The 20,105-nt window shown below is 38.6% G+C and overlaps 1 protein-coding gene across 4 annotated transcripts in view; it reads left to right on the top strand.

Annotated features, from left to right (window-relative positions):
* IDE (insulin degrading enzyme) overlaps positions 1-20,105 on the top strand; it is a 120,072-nt gene that overhangs the window by 26,668 nt on the left and 73,299 nt on the right. For all 4 annotated transcript variants that reach the window (XM_039230225.1, XM_039230226.1, XM_039230223.1 and 1 more), the window contains exons 2-4: positions 13,481-13,665; positions 14,649-14,856; positions 19,035-19,204. In XM_039230225.1, the coding sequence (XP_039086156.1) occupies positions 13,506-13,665; positions 14,649-14,856; positions 19,035-19,204 (538 nt within the window). In that variant the 5' untranslated portion in view covers positions 13,481-13,505. The remainder of the gene's footprint in view (positions 1-13,480; positions 13,666-14,648; positions 14,857-19,034; positions 19,205-20,105) is intronic.

Here is a 20,105-nt window from a genome sequence, read left to right as displayed (position 1 = left end):
CCTCTCTCTCTGACCCTCCCCTGCTCACGCTGTCTCTCTCTCTCTCTCCTAGAAATAAATAAAACATTAAAAAAAAATTTTTTTTTAAATAAAAATAAAAATAAAAAAAATAGTTTGAGGGGTGCCTGGGTGACTCAGTCAGTTAAGCGTTGACTTCAGCTCAGGTCATGATCTCTCACGGTTCGTGAGTTCAAGCCCCACCTCAGGCTCTGGAGCCTGCTTCTGATCCTATGTCTCCTTTTCTCTCTGCCCCTCCCCAGCCTGTGCTCTCTTTCTCTCAAAAATAAATAAATAAACCTTTTTAAAAAAGAGTCTCAAATTCACACATTGCTTTAAAAAAAAAGTTTGAAAACCACATCATGAATAGTATGCAAGCCTCTACTTGGATCCTCAGTGGTAGGGTGCTTCTGACATGACCTAGCCCGTGAAGACTGTTCTAATTGTTCATTAGGTACTCCGGCCTCAGTGGCTCTCCTTCCACCTTCCACCATTAAACCCAGTCTTGGACGCTGAGGCAACACAAAGTGGCTTCACTCTTCTACCTACTAGCCTTGACTATTGGAGCTTGCCTTTATGGTTTGGTCATAGTATTGTGGAAGAGTCCATTCTGATACAGATCCTTTTGGGGGTGGGTGGGGATATAGGTGATTATTCTTTGGCTTGCATTGCTCTTGGGATTCTGGAGCCACAGTGCCTGGATTCTGCCATTTACTCTGTGACCTGATACTTACTATGTCCCTCGTCAGGCCTGTTTCCTCATCAGCAAATGGGGACAGTAATGGCACCTCCTGCACAGGCTTGTGGCAAGAATTAAATGAGGAAATGCATATGTCTATCATATAGTTATATGTTCAGTAAATGCAGACAAAGAACATCACCACCACCACCACCACCACCATTGCTGTAAAGAGGAGAAGAAAGTGTTCTGTTTTTATTTTTGGATGCAATAGCACAGGCATTTCAAAGTTAGCTAGATGGGTCTTGGGAAGGGGGGTGAGTTTTCTCTTTTTATTTTTTTCTTAAAAATTTTTTAAAAGTGTTTGTTTATTTTTGAGAGAGTGACAGAGCATGAGTGGGGGAGGGTCAGAGAGAGCAGAAGACACAGAATCTGAAGCAAGCTCCAGGCTCCGAGCTGTCAGCATACACAGCCCAACACGGGGCTTGAACCCATGAACCATGAGATCATGACCTCAGCTGAAGTCAGACGCTCAACCAGCTGAACAACCCAGGTGCCCCATGGGGGTAAGTTTTCTTGAATCAAAGTCTACCTAATAAATAAACAAATAGCATCTGTGGTTTTAAAAAAAGAGAGGGGTGCCTGGGAAGTTCAGTCAGTTGAGCGTCCGACTCTTCATTTCAGCTCAGGTCATGATCTCACTGGTACTGAGTTCAAGCCCTGAGCAGAGCCTGCTTAGGATTCTCTCTCTGTCCCTCCCCCGTATGCATGTACATGCGTTCTCCCCCTCTCTCCTTCTCTCTTTCCTCTCTCCCTCCCCCAAAATAAGTAAAACTTTTTAAAACATATTTTAAAAATTAAAAAAAAGTAAGACATTCTAGTCTGTTACTTTCTAAATTACCTGAACTTTTTTTTTTTTAAATGTTTTATTTATTTCTAGGAGAGAGAGAGAGAGAGACAGCGTGAGCAGGAGAGGGTCAGAGAGAGAGGGAGTCACAGACTGAAACAGGCTCCAGGCTCTGAGCTGGCAGTCAGCACAGAGCCCGACGTGGGGCCCGAACCCACGAACCGTGAGATCATGGCCTAAGTGAAAGTCGGACGCTCAACCGACTAAGCCACCCAGGCGCCCCTCCCTGAACTTCTTAACCTATGTGTAGAAAGAAAGAAAACGAAGCCTCAGATTGACATTAACATTAGGCCAGACCACATTAGGCCAACAGTTGAGTGAAAAGTAGATTCTGGAATTAGACTGTGGGTTCTGTTCCATTGTCTGCTTAAAGCCTTCACCTCTCATCACAAACTGTTTAAAAAATTCTTTTGAAAATTGTTCAGTTGTGAGCCAACAAACTAGTTTCTTAAGGAAACCGAATTGTCAGCAGTGACAGCAAATGGAAATGGGGTCCAGAGTTTTTCCTTATTAACCCTGTTATATTGTGATATAGCTGTTTCAAGTAACAACTAAGTTCACTTTGGGCTATATACTTAGTAAACACAGCCTAGTGCAGTTAAGCTCATTACGTTTTATCTTTTCAAGAATTCTTCCTATACTGTTCTGAAAAGTACAAAGAATAAAGATCAGCTAATAGTCTACTATCTATAGCTAACCATACTCAACATTTCTGTGAGTTTTCTTTCAGAGTGTAGTCTCAGAACAGAAGATATATTTTTTAATTTGATAGAAGTAAAGAGCATGGTGCCTTGGTGTCTAAAGACTTGGGTTTGAATTCCAGTTCTTTGATGCCTGTGTGGCCCTAGCCAAGTTACTTTTATGAGGTTTAATTTCCCCCTCCAGGAAAAATGGGCATAGGATCTATCGCAGGGGTTCATTGAGAGTATAATCTCTATAAAGAGTGTGTGATGTGTAAAATGCTAACTGGGCATTTAGTAAGGGTCTGTCTCTATGCTCTTGCTATGCTCTTTTTTTAAGGCAGATCCCTTTATTTATGCACAAGATTGCTTACTCAGGGTTTCTGCAAACCTTTCCTCTCTTTCCTTCATTATCAGTTTTTCCTTGACTTTAATCCTTTTCTGGTTTAGATTTTTATTTTTTTATTTAACATTTTTTTCTTAATATTTATTTTTTTGAGAGAGAGTGCGAGCAGGGAAGGAGCAGAGAGAGGAGACACAGAACTCTTTTTTTTAATTTTTTTTATGTTTGCTTATTATTGAGACAGAGAGACACAGAGCATGAGTGAGGGAGAGGCAGAGAGAAAGGGAGACACAGAATCCAAAGCAGGCTCCAAGCTTTGAGCTGTCAGCATAGAACCTCAGGCAGGACTCGAACCCACGAACTGTGAGGTCATGACCTGAGCTGAAGTCAGATGCTCAACCCACTGAGCCACCCAGGCAGCCCCTGGTTTAGATTTAAAATAAATAAACCAGTAGATGGGAGTTTAATACAGATAGCTTTCTTTGTTTTGATGAGGCTATCCCCTGGTTTTATTTTAAGTGGATTGAATTTGTCGCAGTGATTCTCATCCGTTATTTTTGGATGATAATGTCAGAACTATAAACTAGGGCCTTCTACCCTTGACCCTATTGACACTTTGGGCTGGATAATTCTTTCTTGTGGGGTAGGGACCGTCGTGTGCATTGCAGCATGCTTAGTGGCATCCCTGGCCTCTACTCACTAATTACCAGTTTGACCCTTTAGTTGTGGCAATTCAGTTGTGACACATTGTCAAATGTCCCACAAAATTGTCACCTGTTGAGAACCACTGACATAAGCAGTGACTTGCCTATAGCAATTATAAAGGGATAATTATTTACCTGTTTTTCTGATAGTCTTATAAAGTACCATGCCATTACCAGCCTATCCAGTGAATGTTTTTGATCTCTAGAGATGACTATGTACAACTGGAATTTGTATGAGTATATGATAAGAATGCTAGTAATAATATGGTGGCTGTTGAGGTGGTCTATTTGCATCTCATTCGCGTGGGACCATAATACTGATGATTATAATATAAGGTTACCATTTTGGGGTGCCTACTGTGTACCAGAGACTGTACCTTGATGAAGATTTGTGTTTTTTTTTCTTGACTTTTTTTTTTATATACCTAATTTAGAGGGGAAATTCTGTAAAGACTGCTCAAATCTAATGCAATTTTAGTTACCTCTGTCAGTTTAACAGACTCATATGAACACTTCACGTGATTCTTGATTGGCAAAACTAGATGAGACCCCTCTGCCTGGGTGGCTCAGTCGATTGAATATCAGATTCCTGATTTTGGCTCAGGTTGTAATCTCATGGTTCCTGGGTTCAAGCCTCTCATTGGGCTCTGCACTGATAGTGCAGGAGGGCCAGCTTGGGATTCTCTCCTTCTGTCTCTCCCTCCCCTGCTCTTTGTCTCTCTCTCTCTCTCTCTCTCTCTCTCTCAGACACACACACACAGGTGTGTGCTCTCTCTCTCAAATAAATAAACATAAAAAAGAATTAAAGTAAAGAACCTAAATCAAATCCTGGGTTAGAAGTTGTTTGATATAGGGGTACCTGGGTAGCTTGGTTGAGCATCCAGCCTGGCTCAGGTCATGATCTTGCAGTTCATGAGTTTGAACTCCACACTGGGCTCGCTGCTGTCAGTGCAGAGCCTGCCGTGGATCCTTTGTCCCCCCTCTCTCTGTCCCTCCCCTGCCCATGCTCTCTCTCTTAAAAATAAACAACAATAAAAAAAAAGTTGTTTGATGTAAATGTTGAAAATTGTTGAGGGGAGAATTTAGAGTTTGATCATTTTGCTTTTATTTGGATTACATTTATTGTTGTCACTCTTCGTTTCAGGAAGTGTTTTATTATTTTATTTTTTATATTTTATTTTTTTAAGTGTTTATTTTTGAGAGAGAGAGAGAGAGACAAAGTGTGAGTGGAGGAAGGGTAGAGAGAGAGGGAGACACCAAATCTTAAGCAGGCTCCCCCTGCCCCAACCCCAATGCAGGGCTCAAACCCACCAACTTGTGAGATCATGACCTGAGTCTTAGACTGAGCCACCCAGGCACCCCTGGGAGTGTTTTATTTTTAAATCTTAACTGAGGTCTAAAGTAATTACTCAAAATAAAAATAAATGATTACTCAACACTAGTTTTCAGATCATACATAATGAGTAAAGACTTGAGTTAAAATATTTAAAATCATAATCTATTATTGACTTAGTTAAATTAACTCCTGCTGTACTTATATGGGCCTCCTATTTCTTGTGGCTGATATGACATCAACAGAAATAATTGTCTCAGGACACACCTGAGAAGGGTTAGATAATCACGTTAATTGGACTATTGTTTCTTACCCTTCCTAGTTTAGCACTTGTTTGATTTGGACAGCTACTTCTCAGTATCCTTGTGGCACCATTTCCAAGATGACTTTTTGTGCATGATAATTATAGCCTTGAGTAATTCATGTATCTCCTACCTCCTTTATTTTACTGTATTTGTGACATTTTCAAAAACTCTATAAAAAACTTTAATTGAAAAATAAGTGTTCAGGCTGATGAATTTTCACAAACTGAGCATATCTCTATAATCAGCATGTGACCAGCATCCCAGATGCTTCCCTCATACTTCCTTCTGATCATTGTTCCCTGCTCCCAAGGGTAACCACTATCTTGATAAAAGGCTTACCTTGATTTTACTTGTTCTTGCACTTTATGTAAATGGAAATATACAGTATTTAGTCTTTGCATACAGCTTCTTTTATTCAACCTTATGTTAGTGAGATTCATCCTCATTGTGCCTTGTTCTTAGGCTTTTCATTTTTACTGTTGCATACCATTCCATTGTGTGAATATATCACAGTTTATCTTTTCACTGTTAATGGACATATGATCATTTCTTGTTTGGCTATTATGAATAGTATTGCTGTGAATATATAAATGCATTCATTTCAGGTATGTATCTAATGTATGAATTGTTATGTCATATTATCTGGTTTAATATAGACTGCCAATTTTTAAAAAATGGTTGTACCAATTTGTATTCTCACTACCAGTGTATGAGAGTTTGGGTTACCCTATAACTTCTCTGTCACTTGGTATTTTCCATTTTTTTCATTTTAGCCATTCTGATGGGTATGTAGTGAGAGCTCAGAAAATCTCCTATGGCAAATATCAGCTGTGGATTTGGGGCATCTTGGGCCTTTAATCTGTCACACCAAGCTCATGAATCCACCAAAGCCTCTATATATCTTCACTGAGTTGAGTCCTTCTGCTTGGGGCAAGTGTGATCTTCTCAGTCTGCATTTAAAATTGGCAAATACCCCCAGGGAAGAAGACAGGTGATCATCAGCTCACCTCAGAGGGCTCTTCCATCTGGGATTTGTACTTCATCCAATTCTCATTTCTTCCACAACTCTCCAACATCTTTGAAAATGTGATTTTCTAATTTATCATGGCTTTTTCTATTTATTGAAGGTGAATCTGGTTGTTATGACCTGTTATTATCCTATCCAAAAATGGTAGTTGTTAGTATATTCTTGGGGTTTTCTATGTACATGTTAGGGAGGAAAAGTTTTCCCCTGCCATCAAAGGTTCTTCTGGCTGGTCTAAGAATTAAATTGACATGAGAAAATCAAATTTAATTTTGTATGTACAGGAACCCTACATAGATGAGAGGTTCAAAGACAGAAAGGTAAAATGAGGTATATATGCCATTCTGAGCTAAGGAATGGAATGGGGCCTGGGGCCTTCCCTGAGGAGGAAAGTTCACAGGGCAGGAGGAAGAACAGATGTTTGATAATTATATGTTTGCCCCCTATATGCATGAGTCACTCAGATAAAATTTATCTCTGGTAATAACTCTACTTCTGGGAAGGACTCCCAATTTAGGTTCTTGTAGGTAGGGACAGGAGAGGCCAAAGTTTTTCTTGAGCCTGCAGGGTCTTGTTTGCCTTCAGCTCAAAATAGTCCACATGCCAAAGTGGCACATGGGGAGACTTGCTCTGAATCGCTTCATACACAGTCCTGTCATCTATGAATAATGTTAATTGCTTTTCCCCTTTCTCATCTTTATGTGTTTTCTTTTTCTTGCATTATTGAACTGGTCAGAATTATTCGTCCTTTGTTGAATAGAAGAGGATAGTGACCTCCTGTTTGTGAGGAAAGGGTTTGGGTGTGTCATTATTTTACCATTGAGTATGATAATTGCTACAGTTTCTGTGGATATTTCTTCAGATGAGGGGATTTTCTCCCTTCTATTTCTAGTCTGCAGACTTTTTTTAATTTTAATTTTTTAATTTATTTTAGAGAGAGAGTGCATGCAAGCAGGGAGAGGGACAGAGGGGGAGAGAGAGAATCCTAAGCAGGAGCTTCATCCTATGGCCTTGTGATCATGACCAGAGCTGAAATCAGGCACGGATGCCCAACCAACTGAGCCACCTAGGTGCCCCATTTTGCAGACTTTTAAAAAAAGAATGAACAAATGAATTCATCTTTCTTGTTGAATTTTGTTAAATGCTTTTTCTGCATCTACGAAGACGATTATGATTTTTCTCCTTTTTTCCATTCCTGTGATTTAAATGTATGCTTCTGAAAAATAAATTAGCTTTAACCCCACCATATCTACAGTAGTAATTATCACTCATATTTCCTTTCATGCATGAGACAATTATACACACTCTTCTCTCTCTTTAAACCTGCTATACATTTAATCCTGCCATACCTTTTCCTTTTTTTTTTTCTTATTATCAAAGTATCATGAGATAATATGGTTCTCAGCCCAGGAACTCCTTTGGCAGATTAGAAGTATTCTTCCAGGCGCCTTTCACTACCCATTTCTGTTTTCTATGGGGAGAAAAAAGTAAAGAACTGACGACTCTACTTGGAGCATTTATTTTGACTTATTTTCATTTTTGTTTCCTTGTTTTTGTTATTTGGTATTGTAAGGGAGGGGAATGGGGTCAGGGAAGGGCTGTGGGGGTGGTAACTAGGAGCTGAGGAAGAACGCCATATATATTTCCTTAAGTACCACCTTCAGCCCCTCCCCTTCCCACGCTTCCTCTTTCTGTAGTTCCAGCTGTGCCACAAATCAATTATGTAAATGCCCTTGGGCAAGTCACTTAATCACTGAGCTTTTGTTTTTCTGAGCTTGACCATCAACAGCTGCTGTCACCTGTCAGGGAGACTGGAAAAATTAAACGAGCAGTTTATTAAGCATATGACACTATAAAAAAAGAGTAATTGCTAGTTTGGGTTTTGTATTGTGGCATCTTAAATTTTCTAACTGCCTGAAGGCTACCTATGGAAGAAGGAAGAAGGTGTGAAACACCCCGTGTCCCCAGACTACAAGTGTAAGAAACCTGTAGTTATGTAACTATATGGCAAGAGGTACAAAATGGAGGTTTTGTTCAACCTCCATAAAGCCCCTATAAAGTGTTCCATGTTAAGCTTGTCACTTTTAAACCATTGATATGTATGCATCAAAACTAAAACAAAATTTGCAAAAGCACTTAGCTCTAAAATACTGCTGCTATAGGATTCCTTTCAGTTGCAACCACCCTCATCCATTTAAGGGTTCATTTCTTCATTGCAAATTTCTCTCCCGAGGGCACAGAGTTAGAACAGATGATATTCTGCCTGGAACAAAGGCAACACATCTCATCACAGGAAAATAAGATTTAATTGACAGGATTTTAGTTTATACCCACCTTTATGATCTAGCTGGTATATAAAGTGAGGTATACTAGTCTCTATAACTGGGATGCCATGGGTACATGCTTCCCTGAGGTATGTTGTGATTTTTTAGGTCAAGTAACAGGAATAGTATTTGAGAATATGTGGTCTTATATGGAAGCATCTTAAGGCTCAAACCACCGCTACTTTGATATTTTCTCTTACCTCCACCCTTCTCGGGGAAGAAAGAATGTTTATGGTGTAGTTCTGATTTCAGGCATTTTCTCTCTTTGTGCCTTCTCCCCATTAAGAAGTGCCATAGGCAAGCTCCACTTCTGCCTATGATTTTACGAGTGGGTGGATGGATTCCACAGAAGGGAGGTTTTGATTTATAATTTTGCTATTAGCATGGTTATTCACCTGTTTGGGTTTATAGGTCATCCATTTGGAAATTGGAAGTAGATGAGGTCTAACTTTAAATATGTCTGGGGCTGTAGAGGTGGGTAGAGAGCAAAAGGCACAGTAAAAATTTTCAGTCTCCTATTAAATAGGCTGTGAAACCCTTAAAGAGATTTGAGAAAAAAGACATAAAAGGCATTTGAATAAAAGGTTATTTGCACTAAAAATTTCCTCTTGGTATGGGAATTTGGAAAAGACCTGTTTGGGAATTTGATTTTGCAAACCTGAAGTTTAGGTCTTTACATGTCTAGATAAAAATCCGTACTCTTTCAGGGGAAGTTCTAGTTGTAGTTCTGTTAACACCAAGCTCTTGTTTTTCTGCTCTGCACCTCCTTTTTTCTCACTATATGTCCTTTACTCAGGTGTGTCCTTCATTTTATTTGGCATGCTAACCCTAACCCTCCTAGATAGATTTGGGGGCCCGTTTCTTGACTCCCATAGTGCCCCAGGAACTTTGTCACCACACCTTAAAGATGATGACCTGTTTTCTTATCACTAGTCTGGATTCCTTCAGAAAGCCCTTGGGCTTTAGGGTACTTGTTGTGATAGCCAACATACATGGTATAGTGTCCACACCTAAATAGGCTTCCTCTAATGTTGGTGTGGCTGTGGGGAGCTGGGGTGGATACAGGAATGGAAGAGTTGAGTTCTAATTGTAACTTTTTGCTGTATGATCTTGGACAAGAGATTTAAGTTCCCTGAGCTTTAGTTTCCTTATAAGTAAGATGAAGGGGACTAGTCCACCTAGGGATCTTGTTGAGATGCCCATTCTGGCTCAGTGGATCTCTGGTGGTTTCTCATATTTTGCATTGTTAAGCTCTCAGGAAGAGCGAGTGCTGCCAGTCCGTGAACTGCAAGGGACTAGATAACATGTCATGGTTCTTCCAGCTTTTACCTATTGTGATTTTAGTCACTGTTTTAGATTCTGAGCAAAATTACAAAATATGCTGTAGTTATTAAATCGCTCTCCAGTTTATCAGAATGCTGACACTGATGATGTTGTGCCTTATGAAGTTTCCAATGTATGATAATGTCACTAAAATTGAAAGTAATTTTATTGCTCCTGAGATTTTGACTTAGGTTAAAAATATCAAGTGTCTGGGAAAGCATTTGAGCTAGCACTAGCCTGTCATCTGAAAGTCAGGATTACTCGTGAAGGCTTTATGCTAATGAGGGAGCTGGGATGTGATCTCATGAGTATAAATACAGAGACAGGCAAGCTGTTGATGAATTCATCATCAGAGGAGTTCCCGATCATTTCCTTCAGTTCTCCAGAAGGTGAGAATCAAATTGTTGTAGGATGTGCTGATAGATCTGCTGTAGGAGGCCAGACTATGCCTACTGAATATGGGTTGCTGGCGATGGATCTTGTTTGAAAATGTTGCTACTGTTTCTTTTGACTTTTACTTCTTCAAGAAGTCATGATACTTGTTTTGGTAGCAGTGCCAGCATAAAAATTTTTAGTTGTCTTTGATCTCTTGTTCAGTGTCTAAAAGTAGTTGGATTAATTTTTATGTTTGACCTGGAGAATAAATCTAGGCTCTTTGCTCTCAACCACACCAGGGATATGAGCCAGACATGAGTCCTGTACATACATGCCTGTGAGGAAGTCTGATGGTACATACATTTTTCCTTAAAAAAAAAAAAAGGAAATCTGGATAAGAGAAATTGAGCCCTGAAAAAGGTACAGAATGTAGCCTGTAGTCGAGGGTGGTTATCTTCTGATGGATTTTTCACCTCCCACAGAATAAGACAACTTGTCCTACCAAAGTGAGATGTATTTCATCTCCCCATCACAGCTGTGGGTTGGACAGACTTTAGAACTCATCATCATCATCCTTCATCATCACATTTTTAGTCATACGTGGTCGTAGCTTCCCCTAGGTCAGGCTAACTGGGGCAAGCACTATAGAGGAAGTTAGGTGAAAACAATGGCAATGGAATCAAGATTCTTTGGTTTTTTTCTCCCACTTAGTGAAATCCATTACAAGAATCCCAAAGCCTCCCTCCCTCTAGTAGAGCCTTACTGGAAGGAGCAGGGGCTATTCTCTGTGGTGCACACCAGGCTTTCTTACTGTCTGCTGCTCTTCTTCTTGGGAGTCTTAATGGAGGCTATCTCATGCCTTATTTAATCTTTACCCAAATTAAACTCTTTGAAATCAGCTCTGTACTAAGGCATTTGTTGCAGTTCAAACAGATTGTCCTTTGGGAAGTACCTTAACCAGGATTATTATTCTCATGTCCCTCTTTGAAGGCTTAGGTAGAACATTTTCTGCTACCCTAAGATTCTTTTAACCACAAAACACCTTTTTTAAGACTTTGCACTCAGATATTTTCATCTGTCTTTGACACTGAACTTAAGTGGCTTATGGCTAATGAAGTAGAAAGGAGTTGTTAATAATACCTTATAGCTTCCAAATTGCTCTTAAATTTTCTAGTTGGTGACCTTATATCCCCAAAAATGTTAGTATTATATTTTATGCTTTGTTTTTCAAGAACTTTTTCTTAACTGTAAATAGGGCATGATTATTAGCACTATCTGTGTAAAGTACTATGTGATTTTTATTATTTTTTTTTTTAAGTAATCTGTACACCCAACATGAGGCTCGAACTTAAAACCCTGATATCAAAAGTTGGTATGTTCTTCTGACTGAGCCAGCCAGGCACTCCAAGTACCATGTGATTTTTAACCAGTATTATACATTTAGTATGGCCTGCAGTATTGATTTTTAAAACTCCAAAGAGTCTTCTTAAAGGGAGATCTAGGGGACAATCTTAATAGGGGCAGACCTCTTTGGTTTATCAATTGTTACCTAGAAAAATAGATAATTTCAGAGAGGAAGGCATTCTGATAAAAGCAAACTGGATTTTTCCTTTGCTTAATTTCCAGATACTTTAGTGTCTGTGTGTGTGTGTGTGCGTGCATGCGCATGCACACACAAATTTATTGAAAATAATTGAATGCCTACTTATGCCCTTTCTGATTTACCTTTAAACTGGGATGTTTATCAGTCTTTAAGGAGCAGTCAGATCTACTTATTTTGTCTTCCAGGAAAAAAGAAAATATACTAGCATAGGGTCATTTTTCCTCTGTAGTCTCAGATGTTTTGGGCTTTACCTGAGTAGTTTATTGGCCTAGAGATAATAACAGGCTGATTTTTGTCTCTTAAATGATCCCCAACATAGACAAAAATAGCATCTACCTTAGCCTCAAATACATGCATATTCCAGTCTCTGGAAAATCCCTTCCCAGCCTTAATACCAAACACTCCTACAGAATTCTGTGTGCAAATAGCATATCCTTGTAACTCAGCTTTCCTAGAGAGGGAAGGAGAGGGCTATCAGAGAATGAAAGTCCTTTGTAAGAGAACTACTCTCGGGGCGCCTGGGTGGCTCAGTCAGTTAAGCATCCGACTTCGGCTCAGGTCATGATCTCACGGTTTGTGGGTTCGAGCCCCGCGTCGGGCTCTGTGCCTGGAGCCTGCTTCGGATTCTGTGTCTCCCTCTCTCTGATCCTCCCCTGCTCATTCTGTCTCTGTCTCTCTCTCTCTCTCTCTCAGAAATAAATAAATAAATAAATAAATAAGAGAACTACTCTTACATCTTTGTTAAGACCACTGGACTGTTCCTGCTCTGGCATTTAGTTCTTTACCAGATGATGAAAATAATCCCACTTTTTGTTTGAGCTTTTTTTTTTTTTTTGCTGTCTTTTTTTTTTTTTTTCAAAAAACTTTTTATTGTTTATTTTTGAGAGAGAGAAAGAGAGCATGCACATACCAGGGGAGGAGGGGCAGAGAGAGAGGGAGACACAGAATCTGAATCAGGCTCCAGGTTCTGAGCTGTCAGCACAGAGCCTGACATGGGGCTCGAACTCACAAACCACAAGATCATGACCTGAGCCAAAGTCAGATGCTTAACTGAGGCACCCAGGTGCCCCTTTTTTCCTGTCTTAATAGTGTAGCCCAGGTCTCTTATTTTGTATCAGGACATCACAGGACTTTTTTCCTCATTGAGGGTTGACCCCTATGTTCTGAGCATGTGCATATCAGACCCATGAATTCTAGATCTGCCCTATCTTTGAATGTCCTCGGGTTGAGCAGTGTTTTGTTGATCCAGTAATAATTGGTATACAACCTCTCATCTTACTTTAGTAAATATTTCCAAAATATGTGGGAAAGCAGTTATTGGTAATTACAGTTCTGTTCTAGGTCAGCATACTGACCAGTTTATCACCCATCCTATCATGTCTCAAATCCCCATCCAAGTGCTATTCTAGATCACATATGACTCCACAAAAACAATATTGTTAGTATTTCTCTAACAAAAGAATGAGGGAAAAAAGGGAGGAGAGGAATGATTATCCCTTATAGATAGGCTATAAAAAAGTTTCCTCCAGATGTCTTTTTTTATCTGATAATGTGTTATATGGGTTTGCTTGATATTATTCTGTATTCCTTTTCTTGTAAACATTTTTGTAAACTTTTTTTTTAATGTTTATTTACTTACTTTGAGAGAGAGAGAGCATGCAGCTAGGGAAGGGGCAGAGAGAGAGAGAATCCCAAGCAGGCTCCATGCTATGAAGCACAAAGCCTGTCATGGGGCTCGATCTCATGAACCATGATATCATGACCTGAGCCAAAATCAAGAGCAGGATGCTTAACTGACTGAGCCACCCACCCATATTCTTTATTCTTTAAAAAATAAAGGTAAAAACCCACAGTGCAACAATTAATAATTTTTTTATTTTCAGTTTCCAAGAAAAGACTTACAGCAAGATGAATAATCCAGCTATCAAGAGACTAGGAAATCACATTATCAAATCTCCTGAAGACAAGCGAGAATACCGTGGACTAGAGCTGGCCAATGGTATCAAAGTACTTCTTATCAGTGATCCGACCACGGATAAGTCATCGGCAGCACTTGATGTACACATAGGTACAATTTAAAATTGTGAATTAAGCTTTGTTGTTTTCTTGATCTAATGTTGACATTTATTAGAACTCACTGTGTGTATGCAAATAGAGACCTCATGGTTATCAGTTTGATGTATCTTACCTTGTACAGTAGCCCAGTACACCTATTGGCAATCTACATTCGTCAAAATCAAATAATCTTACATTTATTTACCAAGGCATTTTGTTAGCAACAGGCAAATTAATTCTTATCCTTTACAGTAACAGTGATAATGCTTTTACTTTTCTACACTTTTGGTACACTAGGAAATAGCATATTTTCGAGACTCTTGTGTGCATATATCCTCCATGTTTAACGCAGCCTTAATCAAGTGGATTCTTATCTATACGTACAAAGGTGTTTTTCTTATTTTCCTCTCTGAAAAACTTTTATTTAACTCAATGACATTTTAAAATTGAGGAAATAAGGTAATAACCATCAAGTGTTGAACAAATATTTATTGTTGAGCACGACATAGTGTGGTTTGCAAATATCATCTAATTTGTGTTCAGACAACTCTATAGATTATATGTATATTTGTGTGTGTGTGTGTGTGTGTGTGTGTGTGTATGTGAGGCAAGATAAAGTATTGCACTCAGAATTTCACAGTCAGCAGAGCCGGTAACCCTAAATCTGTGTTCTTATCACTACATTGTATTATCTCCTGCAATAAAATGTAAGAGCTAGGAGTTCTTGCTCTTTACAACAGTGAATTCAACTCTTACCTTCCCTCCAGCATGATATGTGAGAAAAGTAATGTCCAGAGAGGTTAAGTAATCTGCCCAATGTTGCTAACTAATTAACGTCACAAGCTGAGGCTATAACCTAAACGGTACCATTTTAGAGCAGCCTGTGCTTAACTTTCTCTCATTGTATGGTTGGAGTTGTCCTGTTAGCAGAACTTCCAAATCATCTGGAGAAAAAACATTTTTTTTTGTTGTATATGTTTTTCTCTTCTCTTTCAGGTTCATTGTCAGATCCTCCAAATATTGCTGGCTTAAGTCATTTTTGTGAACATATGCTTTTTTTGGGAACAAAGAAATACCCTAAAGAAAACGAATACAGCCAGTTTCTCAGTGAGCATGCAGGAAGTTCAAATGCCTTTACTAGTGGAGAACATACCAATTACTATTTCGATGTTTCCCATGAACACCTAGAAGGTGCCCTCGACAGGTAATGCTGATATATTATGAATTATTCAACTTTGTGTACTTTATTACATTAATAGTAGTAGTAGTAATTATTTTTACAAAAATGTCTTCACAGCTTTATAGTTTAATAAAAAGTATTTTAACCAGTATTTTTCCATGTGTTTTAAGAAAAAGGAAGAAAATGAGTGATACTATATATTGTGGTAGAGGAAAAATAACGGCAGGACTTTAAACCAGTCTTCAGCCCTACATAGTATTTTATGGACTTATAAAATTCTCGCCAGCATCCTAATTGGTATTATATATGAAGCATGTGATGAAGAATAAACTGTTACAGTGTCATGGATTTCTTTTCAAATATGCTCCTATCCCAGAATGCTAGGACTTAAACATTCTCTTCTCCTTTAGTTACTCTAGTCTCAAGTATACTTGGCGCATGTAGAATTTTTTTTAATTGAAGTATAATTGACATTTTATCAGTTTCAGATGTACAACATGATGATTCGGTATTTGTATACATTGCAAAATGATCCCCACTATGTAAGTCTGTTACCATCTGTCACTATACAAAGTTATAAAAACATTTTTCTCTTAAAATGAAAACTTTTAAGATTTACTCTTTCGCAGCTTTTGAGCATGCAATACAATATTATTGACTATAGTTACCATGGTGTACGTTATATCCCTGTGACTTAATATTTTATTAACAACTTAAGTTTGTATCTTTTGACTCCTTTCACCCAACCCCAAACCTCCTTTCTTCTGACAGCCATCAGTCTGTTCTTTGTATCTGTGAGTTTTGTTTCTTACATTCCACGTATATGTGAGATCATACGGTATTTGTCTTTCTTTGACTTATTTCACTTAGTATAATAGCCCCTAGGTCCATTCATCTTGTTGTACATGGTAAGATTTCCTTCTTTTTTATATGGCTGAGTAGTATTTCATTGCATATATATAATATATCTTCTTTATCCATTCATCCATCCGTGGACACTTAGGTTGTTTCCATATCTTGACTATTATAAATAATGGTGTAGTGAACATAGGGGTATGTAAGTCTTTTCAAATTAGTGTTTTTTTGGTTTTTAGGGCAAACACACAGAAATTGAATTGCTTTCTATTGTGAACTTTTTGAGGAATACTGTTCCTTTTTGAGGAATAGTATTGTTTTCCACAGTGTCTGCACCAGTTTACATTCCTACACAAGGGCTCCCTTCTCTCCACATCCTCGCCATCACTTGTTATCTCTTGTCTTTTCGATAAGAGCCATTCTGGCTGGTGTGAGGTGATATTGCATTGTAGTGACACAGAATGTTTTGACCTGTTTTCAACCCTGGGGACATTTTCTGAAAGTATTTTCTGGAGCTAGCTCCATTAGGCCAATTTAATTTCTTAGGTTTCCACACAACTAACAATTTCTAATTGTTTTTGTCATATTAATGATTAAATTCATTATCCAAAATGTAATTTCTCCTTGATAGCTTTTTATAATTTTCTGTATTGCCAAGAAGGTATAATTTTGCAGCTTTCTGATGGGTCTATAATGAACTTTGACTTAGCAGTTTTAGTGATAGCTTTATTTGCTTATACTGATCAGAGTCATTATATATTTTTTAAAAACCTAGTAGTTTGATTTATTCCTTAGTGCAAAGAACAGTAACAAGGCAGAGGCATGGGTTCAGAATATATGGCTGGGTTATAGTAGCCTGCTTTTTTATTCTAGATTATGTTTCATAAGGCAGCAGCTTTGAAGTGTAATCATCTTTGTATGTATTCCCAGAAGACTTCCATTAATGAGTTCCCTGGGATCATACACTGAATTTAATTTCCTGCTTTACAAATGTTACAGCAGATGTTCATATAATCTCTGTATGATGGAGGATGTCTGTTACTTGACTCGGGGGAAAAAAAACCTCTTATATAAGAGCATGTTTTTAAAATATTGATTATACTGTGTCATATCATGACCCTTTACATGGACCTATCCAGCTATGGTATATAGGTATTAGGTGCTTTTACCAGCTTAAATGTATTAAGATAGGTAAAAGAGGTTACGTGCCCAGAAATAAGTGTTTCTGCATATAGATAGGTGGAGTTTCCCTTTGGATTGGTATGTGTGAAGTACTTAGCACAGTATCGTATTTACTGTGTGCATAAAATAAATATCAGGTAGTGATAACAGTCTCTTTGACAGCTGAACTGTGAAATACAGTTGCTGAGATGTCCACAGACCCAGGAGTCTTTTAAGACTCCATTCAAACAGGCTTTGCTTGTGGCTTCCTCTGAATTCTGGAACTTATTTTTATAAAATTGTATCTAAAGTTTAAGATTTACTATATGGGAGCTCCTGGGTGGCTCAGTTGGTTGAGCATCCGACTTTGGCTCAGGTCATGATCTCATGGTTCATGGGTTCGAGCCCTGTGTCGGGCTCTGTGCTGACAGCCAGCTCAGAGCCTGGAGCCTGCTTCAGATTCTGTATCTCCCTCTCTCTCTGACCCTCTGACACACTCTCTCTCAGAAATAAATAAAACATTAAAAAAAAAGATTTGCTATATGAAATCATGCTTTAAATTGCAACTTGGTATAGAAGAGTTAACTTATAACTAAAGTCATTTTAGTTAAACTTTAGTACTACTACTAAAGAGTAACCTCAAGAAAAGCATTTGGTTACTTACGTCAGAGTTACATGACATGTTATTTGTTAAATCACTGCTTATTAAAATTTTAAAATTCTTTTAATATTTTGTAAAAGCTCATAATTGTGTCTTAGTCAAACTCCTATGTCATAGGTTTTTTTATTCCATCATTTTCCCCCTACTAATTAAGGTTTGTTTGTTTTTCTCCATAAGAACAAAAAATATTCAAGAAGAGCCTTTAAAAAGTAGGTCACTTAGTTTGTCCTAAAATGTCTGAGTCTTAGTGCAGTTGCACCTCAGACTGTAAATTTAAGATTTTTTTGCCCAGGAACTGTCACCTGCCTTTTCCTTTTTTGGAGAATTAGCAATATATAACAAGGATTTTCATGACTTGCCGAATTGCAAATCTTAAATAGATTGCTACTGTCTTCATAAGTCTGCCTTTTTACTATTGTGATATTTTGATTTATTTTTTTTTTAATTTTTTTTTAATGTTTTATTTATTTCTAGGAGAGAGAGAGAGAGAGACAGCGTGAGCAGGGGAGGGTCAGAGAGAGAGGGAGTCACAGACTGAAACAGGCTCCAGGCTCTGAGCTGGCAGTCAGCACAGAGCCCGACGCGGGGCTCGAACCCACGAACCGCGAGATCATGACCTAAACGAAAGTCGTGCGCTTAACCGACTAAGCCACCAAGGTGCCCCAATATTTTGATTTATAATAAGGGATCTATATTGGTCTTTCTTCCTGTTCCTGGCCCATAGCTCCTAAAACCCTTGAGATTTCCTAAGTGATGAGGGTATTAAAGGTGTCTTTTGGCATGTTAATAAGGTGACTTTGGGGAAGTCCCTGATGGTTTCCAGGGCAACAACCCTGGGATTGAAAGTTTGGAATTTTTCACTCCAAATCCCAGACCTTCCTGGAGGGGCTGGAGATTGAGTTCAGTTACCAATGGCCTGTGATTTAATCAATCATGCTTATGTGATGAAGCCTTCATAACAACCCAAAAGGACAGGGTTTGTACAACTTCCAGGTTGGTGAAAGCATGGAGGTTTGGGGATAGTAGCTTCCGTACCTCTTTCCACATGCCTTGCCCTGTGCATCCTTTCCATCTGGCTGTTCCTGAATTATATCCTTTAATAATAAACTGACCTAGTAAGTAAAATGTTTCTCTGAGTCATGTGAGCTGTTGTGGCAAATTTATTGAACCAGCAGAGGTGATGGGAACCTCTGATCTGTAGCCAGTTACTTAGAAGCCGAGGTACAACTTGGACTTGGGATTGTCCTCTGAAGTGTGTGTTGGGGTCAGGGGCAGTCTGATAGGACTAGTATATTTTCACTACTATCTCTGGGGTAGATCGACTTCTCTGAGTTTATACATGTCCGTATTTTTCTTCTGTTACTTTTTAAAACTTATTTTGCATTTCTTTTTCTTGGTTGCAGTGGTAGTGTTTTTGGTTCTGTAGAATTCATTTTTCCTATCTATTAAGTTTCAAATATATTTTTAAAGGCTACTCTTTTAAAATAACGGCTTTCGAATTGTTAATTATATTTCCCACCCTTAGGTTTGCACAATTTTTCCTGTGTCCCTTGTTTGATGAGAGTTGCAAAGACAGAGAGGTGAATGCAGTTGATTCAGAACATGAGAAGAATGTGATGAACGATGCCTGGAGACTCTTTCAGTTGGAAAAAGCTACGGGAAATCCCAAACACCCCTTCAGCAAATTTGGGACAGGTTTGTCAACAGCGGCTTTCATGCATTAGTTCTCTCTGACCTCATTTAAACCCATGGCCTCTTTTTACAGTACTGTATTTTACAGTTCAGGTTAGAGGATTTTGGAACTCCCCATTCCTATCTGCCCTGTTCTTTATAAACTCCCAGTCCTGAGGAAGGGTTATATCGTTGCTTCTCCCGGTTATTTCTTACCATACCACTACACTTACGTCATCTGCCTGGTCCCTGTGTCAGCGTTTATATTTGTGACTCGTGATCTGAGATGAGGCTGAAGCTTAGATATGTGAGCTTCATGGAGAAAGTGATGGGTTATTAAGAAGAGTGATCAAATATGAAGCAAGTTTGTTGGATAACAAGGTATAGGATGTAATTCAGAGTTTAGGAACGGTGAGAATAAAGTGGTTATAATACCTTTAATAGGTGACTAGCATTTTGGCTAGTAGTTCAAAAAGAAAGATGTCAAATGGTCTCTTGGCAGTGGACTTCATACATAAAACTTGGGATGATATTCTTTAAATTGTAGTAGTAGTGACCTAAGCAATTATTTAGCCCTCTAGAAGGGTTACTCTGACCCTTATTTAAAAATTTGTTTTTTAAATTTTTAATGTTTATTTATTTTTGAGAGAGAGAGACAGACAGACAATACAAGAGGGCGAGGGGCAGAAAGAGAGGGAGACACAGAATCGGAAGCAGCTCCAGACTCTGAGCCATGAGATCATGACCTGAGCTCAAGTCAGACGCTTAACTGAGCCACCCAGGCGCCCCTCATTTAAACAGGGGTCTAAATATTTAAGGAGTAGGGCTGTTAGAGGTGTGAATAGATGTTAACTAGCATTTCAAAGAGAGAAGAGAATAGATCCTTGTATTCTGAAATCTACCTTCCAAATAGAAGTGCTTTTTT

Source organism: Hyaena hyaena, unplaced genomic scaffold (assembly GCF_003009895.1).
Source record: "Hyaena hyaena isolate Hyena2069 unplaced genomic scaffold, ASM300989v1 scaffold_44, whole genome shotgun sequence".
NCBI lineage: Eukaryota > Metazoa > Chordata > Mammalia > Carnivora > Hyaenidae > Hyaena > Hyaena hyaena.
This window is presented reverse-complemented; position numbering and strand designations above follow the sequence as displayed.